The sequence below is a fragment of the Colius striatus genome, chromosome 5, assembly GCF_028858725.1.
Source record: "Colius striatus isolate bColStr4 chromosome 5, bColStr4.1.hap1, whole genome shotgun sequence".
Taxonomy (NCBI): Eukaryota; Metazoa; Chordata; class Aves; order Coliiformes; family Coliidae; genus Colius; species Colius striatus.
The window spans coordinates 7,216,606-7,232,096 of NC_084763.1; the positions used below are offsets into that span (position 1 = coordinate 7,216,606).

General features: G+C 41.2%; 1 protein-coding gene across 4 annotated transcripts in view; it reads right to left on the reverse strand.

The window, feature by feature from the left end:
* DNAJC13 (DnaJ heat shock protein family (Hsp40) member C13) overlaps window positions 1-15,491 on the reverse strand; it is a 55,250-nt gene that overhangs the window by 8,052 nt on the left and 31,707 nt on the right. For all 4 annotated transcript variants that reach the window (XM_061997326.1, XM_061997325.1, XM_061997324.1 and 1 more), the window contains 20 exons: window positions 15,129-15,213; window positions 14,526-14,680; window positions 13,621-13,666; window positions 13,242-13,396; window positions 12,414-12,615; window positions 11,569-11,684; window positions 10,705-10,783; window positions 9,990-10,125; window positions 8,250-8,434; window positions 6,737-6,811; window positions 6,423-6,542; window positions 5,666-5,845; window positions 4,635-4,802; window positions 3,922-4,035; window positions 3,478-3,594; window positions 2,779-2,956; window positions 1,664-1,755; window positions 1,221-1,320; window positions 680-754; window positions 398-510 (listed from right to left, as the gene is read on the reverse strand). In XM_061997326.1, coding sequence (XP_061853310.1) covers window positions 398-510; window positions 680-754; window positions 1,221-1,320; window positions 1,664-1,755; window positions 2,779-2,956; window positions 3,478-3,594; window positions 3,922-4,035; window positions 4,635-4,802; window positions 5,666-5,845; window positions 6,423-6,542; window positions 6,737-6,811; window positions 8,250-8,434; window positions 9,990-10,125; window positions 10,705-10,783; window positions 11,569-11,684; window positions 12,414-12,615; window positions 13,242-13,396; window positions 13,621-13,666; window positions 14,526-14,680; window positions 15,129-15,213 — 2,491 coding nt within the window. The remainder of the gene's footprint in view (window positions 1-397; window positions 511-679; window positions 755-1,220; window positions 1,321-1,663; window positions 1,756-2,778; window positions 2,957-3,477; window positions 3,595-3,921; window positions 4,036-4,634; window positions 4,803-5,665; window positions 5,846-6,422; window positions 6,543-6,736; window positions 6,812-8,249; window positions 8,435-9,989; window positions 10,126-10,704; window positions 10,784-11,568; window positions 11,685-12,413; window positions 12,616-13,241; window positions 13,397-13,620; window positions 13,667-14,525; window positions 14,681-15,128; window positions 15,214-15,491) is intronic.

The following is a 15,491-nucleotide window of genomic DNA, read 5'->3' on the forward strand; positions in this document are numbered from 1 at the left end:
AGAGAATTGACCTTTAGGACACTGTAGGACAAACCGACTGGCAGGAAAGCAAGAGAACTGCAGGAAGTCTAATAGTTTGTAGTGCTGTAACACCAACTGCTAGAACACAGCACCAAAAGACAAAATAGTGCTACCAATTTCAGCAGTGATAGATCTGGAATCTAGTTATCTGATGCTGAAGTCATTACAAATGGAAATCAAGCTGCTTATAGTAGTTACCATAAGCACAACTGCTCCTAGAAGTCTGCTCATAGATGATGAGTTAACTACTTCGAAAGAGCCAGACTGCTCTTCACATGATTGTTTCTGTCACAGAAGATGGTTTTTTGTTCCATCTTTACAGAGAGGCAGGTATTACTGAGATAAGAGTTCCAACAAGAGTTGTTAAGAGTCTTACCTTTGGACCCACCAGCTTATCTGCAGTCATTTTGGCAAAGAGCTCTGCTGTTTGGGCTCGGACCTGTGGATGAGTTGAGTTGCAAAACATATCTAGTAAGTAGATTAAAGCACCTGTAGGAAGAGACAGGAAAACATTCAGGGTTATTTTTTTCCTGCCCACAAGTAATATGAATTCACCAATTCCACATTGTTTGTTCTAAAGAGAAGAGTAAGCTTTGGCCACTGGGTTTCCTTCAAGCCCAGCGTTGCAGACACAGCTGCTTTCCATGCAGTACTGTACCTTTAGCCATGGCCTCCTTAATAATTTTTGTGCTGGATGTCAAAGCATACAAAGTTTCAAGGACGAGCTGCCGACCTGTCAAAATAAAACACACTAAGAACTCTGTGCCATGTAGACTATTGACTACTCAAAGGTGAGCTGATCTTAGCAAAAAGCTGCACCAAAGCTGCAGTAAAGCTTATGACAACTGCAGGCTTAGGGATTTCTGGCTAAGTTCAGTTAGTTAAGGAATGTCAAACCAAATCATACATTGTAGTATGGTGTAACTTCTTATTCAGATGTTTACTACCTCATTTCCCCCAAAGAATTAGGTCATGAAATACCACACAACTCAAACACAAATCAAATTACCTGCAATTCATGGTTCAGCTCACACATTTAAGACCTCAAACAGGTTACATAGAACATTTCTTTTTAACCATCCCCACTTCAATGCTGTCTTAGCCTAAAATTTACTACTAAGGTCAAGCAGCTGCATTCCATTTAACTTCCAAATTGGAAATCCTTTGCCTTGCAAGACTAAAACTTATACAGTACATACTTGAAGGTAAGGAATGCAGGAGTGCCAGTAAGTTAGCAAGAACCATTGCCTCAGCAATGTTGTTCACACATTCTTGGTTACTTGTTACTATGTTCACTACCTGTAAAAGATCAGAAACAACACTTGATTAGATTCCAGCTGTTAAAACACTGTCCAGAGAACACAGTGTATGATGAAGTCAGACAGCCCACTGGCCAATATGGCTACTATTTACAACACTTATTGTCACACAAATTGTCTTGTCACCTCAGTGGAGAAGGGAGCAAAGGCACAGGCAAGAACCTATCCCTTATACCCCAAGGAGGAACTCACACCTTGGAACCCCAATCTTGATACTTTTTAGGTGGTACTCTAACAGTTACACAGTCAGATTTGTTTATGCTGATTACATGGAGCATCCAGACAAGGAGGGGTTGGGGTTTTCTGGTTGGTTGCTTTTTTACCTCCAGAGCCAACTGCTGCACCTGGCCAGCTCCATGAACACGCAGAAGGGAGAATATCAACTTAAAGTGACCTATGCATTCACACTCAGAACCTGCAAGAGACCAAGTTCAGTTTTTCTCTTCACATCAGCCAAAGCATTCACTGAAGACCATCCCAAGCCCACATTTCACTATAAAAAGGTGTTGGAGACCACATGTCTGTATACAGTCTGCCACAGTAGTTGTAACAGCTCCCAGGGGACAGCACCTGCTACAGAATTAGAACATTATCAAGCCCCATTCACTAATCTAGCTTCCACAAAGCCTCAGGTCAACAATATTTCCAAAGCAGAGGATACTCTCTCCAAGGCAAGTAATTGACCTGGCTCTTGGACTGCCTGGTTACTTGCATTCTTACAGGACAACTAAGCAAGTTCAAGTTATTTTATCATTGATCATCAGTGCTACTTGTCTTCAAATACACTTGCCCCTTCTGAGCTCAGAGTAGAGTTGCCATCTGCAACAGGAACAGCTGCTCACAGGGTTATAAACTGCCACCTACAGAGAATCCAGCCTGACAGTACCTAACCAGCTATTATTAGAAGCCATGACAGTAACATGAGTTGCTTTTAGAACTAATGTAATACAGCAGGAAAACATCCTAATTGCATGTCTCTGGCTTTGTCAGTTTGTACATTGGTAATTGCTCATATATGTTTGCTGGTACTTGCTACCTGACCTCAAGAGCATCTTCCTCTTTTAGTAAGGCCCTGACATGTTTTTAGCTGTTTACTAGTATGCAATACTCAGCTCAAGTTGATTCTTTTTGATGCAAGAAAGTTCAAAAGTCAGCTACAGATTCTGTGAAGGATTACAGAAAGTTTCATCCAAGAGGTTAATGTCTTCCTCACAGTAACAGGCTAGAATTAAACACAATGTTTCACACAAAGCATCTACTGATGATGTTCTCCAGGGAATAAAAAAAGCAAGCCTATATGGCTTAACAATGCTCAAGGCTGTTAAGGCAGCAAAACAAGCTTCCTTCTCATCAAGGAAGAGAGGTAGAGACTATAGAGGTCCACACTTTAAGGTTGTCCACACGAAAGCTTATCAGGGAAGGTTGGTTTTAAGCCTACCTGGGTTGTGTTTTATCACGTTCCTCAGAGCCTCCAGGGCCATTTCCACTCTCCGCAAGCGATCTCCGTGTTGATTGGACTCTACTTTCCCAGTCTGTGTTATTGCCATCAGCGTGTGCAGGTACTGTGCTTGTGAGCCTATGTAATCCAAGAGGCTTGCAGCAAATGCTTTGGGAAGCTTTAAATTAGAGATGAGAGCATTTTTAGCTGTGTGACGTAACAGCAGTCACACCAGAAGAAAGTGCATCCAAATCACTCTTCCTACATTTCATAAATCCCTTTCTTCCAGAGAGGAAACATTTCTCTCCTATGATCACTGTAACATCTGGAGCACATTCACCTTATTTACATCTAAACACACCAACAGTACCCTTTAGGTGTGTGTTTGTCCATATATCTATGTATCTCAGCAAAGCCACTAGGCACAATTGCTATCTCCTGGAACTGCTGAATCAACCCAAGTTTCTGCAGTGCTAGTTGTAGAGAAAAGGCATTAAGACAGCCAAAGTAGGTGACAAACTCATTTTTTGTTTTCATTTACTCTGCTCCAATAGAAAGGGATCCCACAACACACTGAGAATGTTGAGGGAAACCTCCACAAGATTCTGTATTTTCTCCATTCTGTTTGCACTGCTGGATAGAAGAAAAGCAACATTCCAAATTCCTAGTTTCAACATGAAGGTTTTAGCTACACCTCACCTCTAGTTGGAAGGTAGGAACCTCATTGTAGACTCTAACAAAAATCTCTCCCACAATAAGTTCCTTTGCATGGTCACTGAAGACAAAGTCAGATCCATAGCTCTTGTCACAATCACCCTGTAAGTAGAGATAAGCAGCACAAGCTCAGACAGGACAATCTTGCACAAAGCATAAAGCTATAACCAGGTAATGAAGCAGACTATACTTGAACAGAAAACTCAAAGCTTTAGCAAAAGCCAGAAGCACAAGACAGGTTGAACTATTACATGAAACAACCTCTTAGGTCTTCTGTTTTAAGACTTCTGAACGAAGAATGTGACTTAGGAGTAGCCAGCAATGGATACTTGTATTAACTACACCATTGCATTTAAGAGAATGAACCAAAACACAAACAGGTTGAAAAAAAACCCAAACAAAATGGTAGTGGGATTTAAAGAGTCTTACTCTCTTAATCATGTTTTCTTGTTGAGATTCCAAAAACTCCAGTAATTCAGCTCTTGTCCCATTGTTCCAGATCAAGTAAGGGTTCTCTGTGTTACTGTTGAGCATCTTCAAAGTCTAAGAAATGAGGACATTTACATGATGTTTACACAATGTAACACACTTACAACAGCTTCACTCTGCACAGTAACTGGCACGTTTCACGATTATTAGTTAATCCAATCTCATTAACACTTAGACCAATTTCATAAGCAGGTTTGGAGTATCAAGTTTCCCACATACTGGAAAAAGAGTATGTGCAACTTATCTGATACAGTGCAACCTAGAATTTTTCTTTATTCTACTTTGAGCCACCCTTACCTCAGAGTCTCCTGTTTTTGACAGTGAGCAGCAACTATCTGCAGTATCTCTTCCTAGCTGACCCCTTAGCACCACTCTTAAAGAAAGAGGTTTAGCCTTTCCTCTCTGTTGTCATTGTACCCTTCAGCCTTCAACAATTAACTTGACCTCTTTGCTCTCGTGTTTGTGTTTGCAAGTATTATGCTATAGGGTACTGTTCCTGTCCACAGAGTTCAAGGCCAAGCCAGTTTCTCTAACTGCAAAGGCAATTGCACTGCTGTTCTCTGTATCAGGTTGGTGTAAGAGGTCAGTGTTTCAGAAGTGACCAGCTACTCGTTCCGTAAGACACTAGACAGTTTTGGCCAGCAGATGCTTACCTCAGTAGGACTGACCACAGCGAGTTTCCTTGCAATATAGGGTGTCAACATTCCAGCCAAGCTTTTCCTGATCGCTGGGTTTTCAGGTGTAGCTTGTTCTTCAGAGAGATACCCTCCAAGGCGACTCAAGGCCAGGAGGCTGAGCTTTGCCAGGCTATTTGCTACCTCCTGACAAATACAAAGGCAGTTATAAAAACCCCAGAGCTTACTGAAGAAATATCAGAAGAGCCAGAAAGAGTTTTCAATGCCTCTGTACCAGAACAAACAGAATTGGTGTTCTCTATTGATCTGCTTCACCAATTATGCACTGGTGTCTAATGAAACACTAGGTACTGCAGAACAGCACAGCACTGTGTTGAGAGCTTAATAAACACAGTTAGACATCAGCACTGATAAGGAGGAAAGACTGAGGCACTAAGATGAGCTGAAAGCTTCAGAAGCTATTAGTGTAATAGCTGCTGACTGGACAACAGTACCTGCTAGCAGTCAAGTACCAGCATGAGTCTTTTATGACAGGGATACAAGAGTTAACTCAAAGCTCATCTCATCTGGTAGCTGAGGAAGAAATGCCATACTTAGAGGGTCACCATTTAAGGAAACAAAAATGTGAAGCCCCTTAGCTGTGGAGCAGAGACAATAGGGTCCTAAAACAGACATTCCAGACAAGGAGTTGTCTGTAGATACCATGAACTTCAGCTAAGCATCATGAGGGAAAAAACCCCTTTCTTCTGATAGCATAAGTTTACTTTTCTACTGTCAGCTGTAGATAAAAATCGCTTGCATTGTCTACCAGAAACTACAGGTTTTGGCAGTTTTAAACATTTCAACTCAAAATGTGAGTTGCACTTGAAAACAAACTAACCCAAACAATGATATTTATGCTACTACACAAAAATCCCCTTCAAAAACTGCTCTGTTAACAGTGCTGTTCATGTCATTCAATGACTCTAACAAGTATTTGAGGACACTTACTTTGTTAAGAAGATGGTAAGCAACCATCATGTCTGTAGGATGCACCTCTGTAACCTTACCTGGTGATTTGAATCTTCACTTTTCTGAATCCCACTCTCCTCCAGCGTGTAGTCATAGTTGAAGAGGTAACCCAGTAAGTACCAGAGAACTCCCGCCTGGAACAAGTGTGTTTGTAGCCAGTAGTCTAAGGCAAAGGAGCTAACACACTCTACTCCCAAAGCAGCTACTCGTGGTATGTTCTGAGGGAGGAAAGAAGAGTTTGCACTTGTGACCAGAGAGAGCCAAATGGCTTCCTTAACAAAGAAAGGCTTAAAGCTAAAGTTTGCCAGTTCCAAAGTACTATCTAAGCAGCACAAGATTTGCAGTCGAAGTGCCTAGTAGCACATAGCTAATCAGTCAGCACAGTCAGCATCCTTTAAAAGGAAGAGGACTTCCATAGTTATTTCATACAACTAGAAAAAAAGCATTGATGAGTTGATGGTAAAATTCAGGAAGGTGGCAAATGCCCAGGTGAACTTTTTATGGCAATACATGTGTCCTGCAGGGACCACAGAACACATGAGCATTTACAGCCAATTACTGTAAATTACTGTCAGTTAAAAGGTAAAAGTAGCTGAAAATGCAATAACCATAAAGATTAAGTCCAGTAAATGGGTAATAAGAACAAGGCAGTGGAGTTCTGTATCCCATAATGGTTAGCTGTGATCTTACAGAAGACTTTGATCAGTCTCTGCAATGGTCCCATCTCTCAAAAGCTGAACATTCCCCATAACACTGAACAATTAAATACCCACTTAGGCAAAGGAAAGGTCTTACCTTGCCATAATACAGTAGTCTACAGAGGTCCTTAATGATGTTTGGCATTTCTGTAATCTTCTCTCTGCACTCCTCAAACTGAGCTGCTACACTGTAACACTTGCTAATGTAGCCACATACCTAACAAAGAGCAATATTTCATTGGTTCAAAGTGAAGGGGAAAATTAATGTTTACAATCCTCTTTTTTGAATATACACAATAATATATATGAATACATTATGTATCCCACACATAAATATGATAATCAACATACAATACATATATATTGTCTTCTGAGAAGCTGATACAAGGAGTTAAAGTTGCTGCAACTTACCTGTACAGACATATCATCTGGTTTACTAGAACGAGTCAGGACTGCTACACAACGGTTAAATGCTTCTTGCAGTACCTGTGGGGATTCCATGGCATAAGTTCAGTCATAACAAAAGCTGATAAATGCTGACAGAAATAAAACATTAGCTGGTAAGCCCATTTTTAATGGCTGAAGGGAAACATCTGACAATCTGCTGCTTGCTCAAATGATTTGTAGGAGGAAAAAGTTCCTTGAGAGTGCTGGTGGCAGCCTTTCATGCTTTAGAGTTGAGAGTACTCTCACGTGAGCTAATACCTCAGGAAGTTTGCAGTTGACAGCAAGCTGGGTGGGAGTATTGATTTGCTTGAGGGCAGGAAGAGAAAGATGGATCTGGACAGGCTGGATCAATGGGCTGAGACCAATTGTGCAAGGTTGAACAAGGCCAAGTGCTGGGTCCTGCACTTGAGCCACAACCACAGACAGTGCTACAGGCTTGAGGCAGAGTGGCTGGAAAGCTGCCTGGAGGAAAGGACCTGGGGGTTTTGGTCAGCAGCAGCTGAACATGAGCCAGCAGTGTGCCCAGGTGGCCAGGAAAGCCAATGGCATCCTGGCCTGTAACAGGAATAGTGTGGCTGGCAGTAACAGGGAAGTGACTCTCCTCCTATACTTGGTGTTGGTGAGGCTGCACCTCAAATACTGTGTTCAGTTCTGGGCCCCTCACTCCCAGAGAGATACTGAGGTGCTGGAGTGTATCCAGAGATGAGCAATCAAGCTGGTGAAGGGTCTGCAGAACCAGTCTGATGAGAAACAGCTGAGAGAGCTGGGGGTGTTTAAGCCTGGAGAAGCCTGAGAAGAAACACAATCACTCTGTGCAACTACCTGACAGGAGGTTGTAGTGAGGTGGAGGTCAGTCTTCTCCCCAGTAATGAATGACAGGACAAGAAGAAAAGGGCTCAGGTTGTGCCAGGGGAAGTTTAGATCACAGATTAAGAAGAACTTAGCCACTGAAAATGGTTGTCAAGCATTGGAAAGGGGCTGCTCAGGGAAGTGGTGGAGTCCCCATCCCTGGAGGTATTTAAAAGGCACATAGCTGAGGTGCTGAGGGACATGGGTTAGTGGTGGGCTTGGCAGTGTGAGGGGAGGGGTTTGAGGTGACCTTAAAGGTCTTTTCTAAATTAAATAATTCTATTATTCTAATATGTGCAATAAAAAGCCCTTCTGTTCAAGTGACTGCTCACATTTATCTGTTCTTTCACATACAGAATGCAGATGCTCTCAATAGAGGTCTGTAAACAAGCATATGTAGTCTGCTATCTGCAGTTCAACAGACAAACCTAGTATACCCTAGAAAGGAGTATTCTCTGCAAGAGGCTCCTACTGCATCCAGAAGAGAGACACTAAGAATGGACAAGTGTACCAATGAGAACAGGAGTGATTCTCCATTGCATCTGCTATTCTATGCATTGAGGATCTAAGATTTTTAGCTCTATGATAGACTGAAAAGATTCCTTTCAGTAAGTTCCTGTCCATTTACCTCGATTCCGTTTTCTCTTCTCAGTTCTTCTGCATTTAATGCTGAACAATTGACAGTGTGGAAAGCAAGTTCTGTGGCAGCAGGCAACAAAGGAGATTCTTTGGAAAACAAAAGGTCATCTGATGTTTCAATGGTAATGGTCTTTATCAGCATGGGATAGCCTGCATACTTGTAAGGCTTCAGCTCTGAAAGAGAAAGGAAAGTTGAAGTTTACATACATAGAATCAGACTTGTTACAGTTGGAAAAGACCTTTAGGATCATCAAATCCAATCACTCACCTCATACTGCAAAGCCCATCACTAAACTAAATCATGTCCCTCAGCACCTCATCTGTTTGTCTTTTGGGTATCTCCAGGCACGGGGACTCCACCACCTCCCCGGGCAGCCTGTGCCAATGCTTAATAACTCCCTCAGTGAAAAAAGTTCTTTGAAATGTCCAATCTAAATCTCTCTTGGTGCAACTTGAGTCCATTTCCTCTTATCCCATTGCTCATTACTGGGGAGAAGAGACTGAACCCCACCTCACTACAACCTCCTTTCAGGTAGTTGTAGAGAGTGCTCATGTCTTCCTTCAGCCTCCTCTTCTCCAGGCTGAACACTCCCAGCTCCCTCAGCTGCTCCCCATCAGACTTGTGCTCCAGACCCTTCCCCAGCTCCAGTGCCCATCTCTGGATACACTCCAGTAAGAGTTTAAGCAGTTTACACCACTGCTTAGTTATCAGTGTAAGATATACCAGACATATAAGGAACAGGAGTCACAGAAAGCCAACACCTAGCAAAACCAGGGCAAGGCTGAGCAGTCCCTGTCATGCTGACAGAGCTGACAGAGCTTCATGGAAAGCACTCATTTAAGATAAAAGACATATCTCCAGCTCAGTAAGCCCACAAACCCAGAACCTTCCAAATGATGCTTGTCTGTCCCTAGAGAACCCAAGTATAGCCTTCTCTGTCCGCCTTGGGCCAGGCTCACCTAACAGTACGTCTATAAGGACATTTTGCAGCTTGACACTGCAATCATACGTTTTAAGTAATTCCATTTTTCATTCCTGTAAGGTTCAGCAGTACTAAAGAACAATTTCATCTTGCAGTATGGAGCCAACGGTGAGCAAACCTATACAAGTCTATTTAGTACTGTGATTGCATATGAGGTACTCTGTTTAGCATCATTTGTTAGTGGCAAAACACTGTTGACCTGCAAGACTTGGACACATCAGCAGCTGCCAGCCAGGGCTGATAGCTAGAGCCAAGGCTTATGGTACTCCCAGCTATCCCTCTTTTCAGTTGGGCTGTGAAGGAGGTAGCACTGTACCACACTCACCAGAGGACTCTAATGTTAGCCAGAATTTATGCAAGACTACACTCAGGTGGCTACTGAAAATGAGACAGATCTCACTTATACCCAGAACCTGCCACCTGGGTGACTGAGTGCTAGTGAGGACTTTCTGGCATAGACAGAATTCTAAGTCTGTTACATAAGAAGGAAGATTCAAAGTGATTACTATTGGAGCAGAGAATTTCATAAAGCTATTCATGCTTTTTGAATTGAGTTTTACTGCAGATTAATTTATTTAATGGAAGACAAAGTCCTGTTTTGAAGCCTTTCACCATAGCTACATAATGCCACAGTAGGACAGAAACCAGATCAATAGAATAGACTCAAGGCCAGAGGAGTTTAAAACTGACCACAATGGCCACTAAAGAAATGAATAAAAAGCATTCCTCTGAGCCAGCGTGCTTACCTTCCTTGTGCCTGTTGAAGAGGATGCTCTGAGTTTTCAAGATCAAAATGATGTTTTCTGGATCTGGCCCATCTATCACCTTGGCAGACTTGGTACACAGAAACTCATATGCTTTATTAACTTTTTCAAACATATCCTGCAGATAAAGAGGAACAGTTTTACCAGTTGCTAATAAGCTCCTAAATTACTCTACATCTGCTACACCAGTTAAGATGCAGGTAAAACAAGGCATGCCAGGTTATTAGCCACAATGCTAGTTTTGTTGCCAAATTACACTTCAGAAAACACTCTAATTTTAGGGATACTGGTTCACAGTGGTTTTATTTTGTCTCCTAAACTCTGCCATAAGCAAGAGACTAGAACCAAGTCCATTCCACTATGACAAAAGCAGTAAGGATAGTTTAATTGATTATTGGAATGGGCAGAAGGTGAAATCTGTAATTGAACAGGAACAATTACCTTATTTAGATCTAGTGTAACTCTAAACCAGACACTTGGAGATGTGGGTCTGACCTCATGACATGTTTACTGTAAAAACCCTAATACTTAACTGATGTCAATCAAGGAACTACTCATATGCAGCATTAATCTGCATTGCAGTATTAATCTGGGGCATAGCTTTTAAGAGGGAGAAAGTAAACTTCACAATTCCTAACACACATATCAGCTGACTTTATCCCCACTTTATTCACCCTTAAATTTGTGTTGTACATACTCTGCCTTCTGGATTCTTGTCTGGATGATATTTTTGTGCCAGCCTGAAATAAGCTTTCCTGATCTTGCTTTCATCATGCCTGCAAGAAAGAGTCCCATTACATGGGGTAACATCAAAAAACACCCAAACCAAAAACCAAGGCTGAATTCTGACAACTGTAATTAAGTGAAAACTACAAAGTTCTCCTATTCCAATTTGAAAATCCTGCTTCATCAGCTGACACTAAATGGCAGTAGTCATGTGGCAACACAATAGAAAAATGTTTAAACCAGAAAGTGTTTTAATACCTCTTGCACTGAAATGCATTAACCAAAACGTGCTTCAAGCCCATGAATCTTATAAACAGAAAGTCTAAATGAGCTCTAAGTGGTAAACATTAGTAGTTCATTGTTTATTCTAACTGCACTGTCCTGAAAGGCTGAATAAAATGAAGTGCTGTCAGTTCTCTTCTAGAGGCCTAAAGTCAGAAACCTTAAGTCAGTGACAAGACAGGGGTAAAAAGCCCAAGGGATATTATCACCAAGCAACAGGGCATGATTTGGCAGGGAGAAGAAGGACAATTAACGAAACCAAGTTTCACTTTGAACATATTCAAACTCTGCCACATTCTTTGCTCACTGTGGCTGAGTGATGCTTGTTCTGTAAAACAGCTTAGTGAATGCTTTGAAGCAGAAGTCAAAGCCTTTTTTTCCCTCCCCGAGTTTCATTTTATCTGAACACTTTATGGTTATTCTCTCAAATACTGGATCTGGATTTTCAAGCTTTGTTTGATTATAAGTACTGAGATGAGAAGCTTCAGCTTTTTCAGTGTACAGGGTGTATGTAAGAATAGTTAAACAGCTTTAAATACCCCAAACAACTTACTGGCCTTGTCCTTTGGGCAGGTTAAGGACTTCGTAAGCATCATCTATTGACATCGTAGGTGGCTTCTTTTCTACCTCCTTCTTCCACACTTCTAGTGTGTCTTTCAACAGTTTAACCTACATAATTGCAATGTGTTAGTATTTCATTTATGCTGACATTAGTACACTTTTTAAGTGCTGCTCTGTTAATGATTCCTTATCACCCATCACCTTAAGTTCAAAGGCCTGACCTTTTTACCTTTACCAGTCAGGGACTAAGACTTTGCTTCACTGAAGCTCTGTATTTTATTCAAGGTAAGAGTACCTTAAGATTAAAATGTGTATGTTAACAACCACATTAGAAGACTGAGAATCCCACAAATGATATCCAGTTCACATCTCAATACTTCAAAAACTGCAACAAAGCTGCAGGAACAAGTAAAGCTGCTCGGCCAGATCTGGACCACAGACTTCTACCCAAAAGATGTCACAGACCCAGAGAATCTCCCAGTGAGAGGTGAGCTCAGAGTCTTATCCAGTATGGCCAAATAAGTACCCAAAAATGATCATTTCCTCCTGCTTCCAATCACTTGTGGTTCATTGAAACACTGCGTGAAGTTTCTTGGATTCCTTATTTTGCCTTTTCAGTGGCCATCACAAGGAGGACACACTTAATATGTAGCTGATATATGGCACAAAGACTATTCTGCCTCAAGATCAAGTGTTTAACATATTTGCTTATAAACTGGAAGTCAGTTACTTGCAACAAATCTGGCATCGGATGTCCTTAATTTTGTGCTACAAATCTCACTTTTGGAACTCTGAAAGATGAAGAACTAAACTAATCCCCAAATACTTCTTACTTACCGGATCTTTAATTGGCCAGTCTGGAAATCTGAGTGTATCACAAAGATGCTTGAGGTAATAAATATTACAGAACAGCTCATTTTCCAGTTGTGGATAGTTGATAACTGGGATAGGACAGTACTGGTAGAGTGCTCTTGTGTTGCTTTGAAGACGAGGGGTGAAGTCAGCCAGGTGAGCAGCAATCTTCTCTATCATAAGACGTCTAAAAGTTACAAAGTTTGGATTAACCCTTGCCAAGCAATCCTCAATCCCCAGTGACTGTGCAAGTGTATTCAATGATTTCTTCTGAAAAGCTTCTCCTTAGCAGTTTCTCACATTTCCAAAGGGATTCAGAATAGGACTCAGTCCTATTCTGTTTATAAAGCCGTTTCGATTCCATGAAAATAAGTTTAATAAAAACAGTGTAAAGCGACATTTTGCCCTCCCTCAACACCTCTTCACCTTTTGGGAGACCCTAAAAATGTAATATCAGGGGCATATCTGTCAGATAGGTGCTGGTAATGAATGAGTACAGTATAAAACAGCCCACAAAAGTAGCAAAGTCTCCACTCCTGAAAGGAACTTAATCAAGTGTGATAGGCAGGTGTAGAGCACATTGTCAGGTGTTCAAGGGAAACACTCCCCTTTTCGCTGTCAACTCCACTCCCCTCTGCCCCTGGATACAGAGGGCAATGCAGGACATGGCTCTTGCAGAAGGCAAACAGAGGGAAATAATGGAACCAAGGAATCCAGGTACTTTTTTGCTTTCCTTAGAAAGGCCAAAGACAAGACCTCTTCAACACGAGATGTAGTTCAGACTTATTTATTCCTCTGACAGAAAACAGTTACCTCATTTCATTGCTCCAAATTGCTTCTGGAGTGTCAAATTCTCCAAGGAATATCTCAGAAAATTTTTCTGGTTCATAGTTTTCTAAGTAACACACCATTGCTTCAGGAAGAATGTGTCCAAGTATACTTCTTTGAACTAGATCTTGACCTTTTGTCTACAGAAGAAATCACATTGTCATCTCAAAGGTACTCTGAACCCAGCCTTGCTACATCTCTTGCTTGAGATGTAAAAAAACCTCTCCCCTTTTTCCCTTACAGGTCTTAAATTGTAAGTCTTGAGAACTTAGACAAAAACATGCATCAAGCAGTGTTAAAACAACTACAAGTGTTCCATAAAATCATTTGCAAACCAAGGTAGTTACTTTTACAATCTACTCACTTCTTCAGACTTGAAGGCTTGCTTTGTATGTGTGTATTTCAAAAACCTAGAAGAGAAAACAGCAATTATTTTCTTTTTCTTTGATACTTCAGGCACCCTTGAAAGATAAGCAGAACAACACGGACCAGCTGGCAAGTCTCATACATTTACTCTGAGATAAAAGAGTAACAGCAACAACTGAATGAATCTCTGTGCAAAGTCCTTGGGGACCACACCAAGTCATGCACTTCTATGTTATAAATGTTGTCTTATGTCTGTCAGTTGAGTTTCAAAGTCTTGTTTCTGAAAAGGTTAGATCATCATTGCAGGAAGGAAACAAGACGACCTTACACAAACTGCTGGCGGTCATATTACACCCTACTCATGTCAACATGCAATTATATCTCAATGCAATTTGCTTTAGAAGAGACCTAACTGGGATTGTATAATAGCTTTTTATGAATAACTGCATTTAGAGGAGTACTGGAATGAACTGCAAGAGCTGCTTACACATGCAGTAGATCTGTGTTAGGCAGTGCAGATCAATTAAACTGTTATTCTTCAGTACTGAAGCAGACTATTAAGATTTTTCCACCAGTTCTGATAGCTGCATCCTAGCAAAAACTACATTAGCATATCAGTAGCCTATATTACTACCCTCGGCTGCCCATAACAACTTTTTCTTCTACAATAAGCCACACCTAGTTGTGCTTTTAGAACTACATGATGACATATGCTCTCATTCCTTCCTTAGCATGGTCATAAGCAGTTCGCTTTCAGTGACTCACTATCACATGGAGGTGATGCTGCAAGCAAGCACCCTCTAGAAATCTCATGTTGATTGTCACAAGCCACGCTCCCTGGAGCATTCAGAGCCGCAGTCCTCCTAAGCAAGACTAGTCAAGAGGTATGTTTTTTCCCCTCACCTTGCAATAGGGAGTACATTGGAACCCGTGTACATCATGATAAAGAAGAACACTCCACTCAGATAAAAACGAGGTAACTGAGGGTTATCTTGCATGACATGAAACAGTAATATTGCGACTTTTTCCACAAGGATGGGATCAAAAGTCAGTAACAGCTGAAATCAAACAACACAAGTATTAGTTGCTTGAGTAGTGCAAGGTACTCAGCCAGAATTCAGTACGAGTACAAGCCAGTAAACTTACTAGAATTTCAGTTAAAGAATACTTTAACCCCAAAATAACAACTTTGAACCACAGAATGTTTCAAGTTGGAAGGAACCTCTGGAGGTTGTCAAGCATCAGTGCTCAGAAGCAGAGCTGGTTGCCAAGGACCATGTCCACATGTCTTTTCACTATGTCCAAGGATGGAAACATTTATTAGTGATATTGGCTGAAACATGAAATCTGTACCACCACCCAGTGAAATCAACAACTGCTTTTCTAGAGATCTGAAAGATGTTACACAGGTTATTTGATATGTTTGTCCCACTTAATGTATTCACCCAGGTAAGATGGTAAGTCAGACTCTTATGCATTTCAAGACATTTTTGAAGAATTGTTTACCTGAGTAATATGAGGAAGGCAAGTACCATCTGACAACAGCCTTTTCACTCTAGGAAGAGGTCTTATAATAGCATTGTCTTGATCCCTAAAAAAAACATGGCACAGCAGTAAGCACACATGTTCCTTTTACACATGCCTTCTCTTTCAACAGAACAACTTTATCATGCTGTAAATATCAGGCTATTGAGACCAGAGTCAATGTTGTTACTTTTTTTAACTTCAAAGTTTGTTGCTAGACCAGTGTGGTTTAATGTTGTGCATTAATCCATCTTTGTTTCCAAGGCAAAGAGTCTGCCTATAGAAGACTGTGCTGCTGTGCATTGGAAACGTACACAGCTTGTGCATTCATCCCTGCAGTTCCTT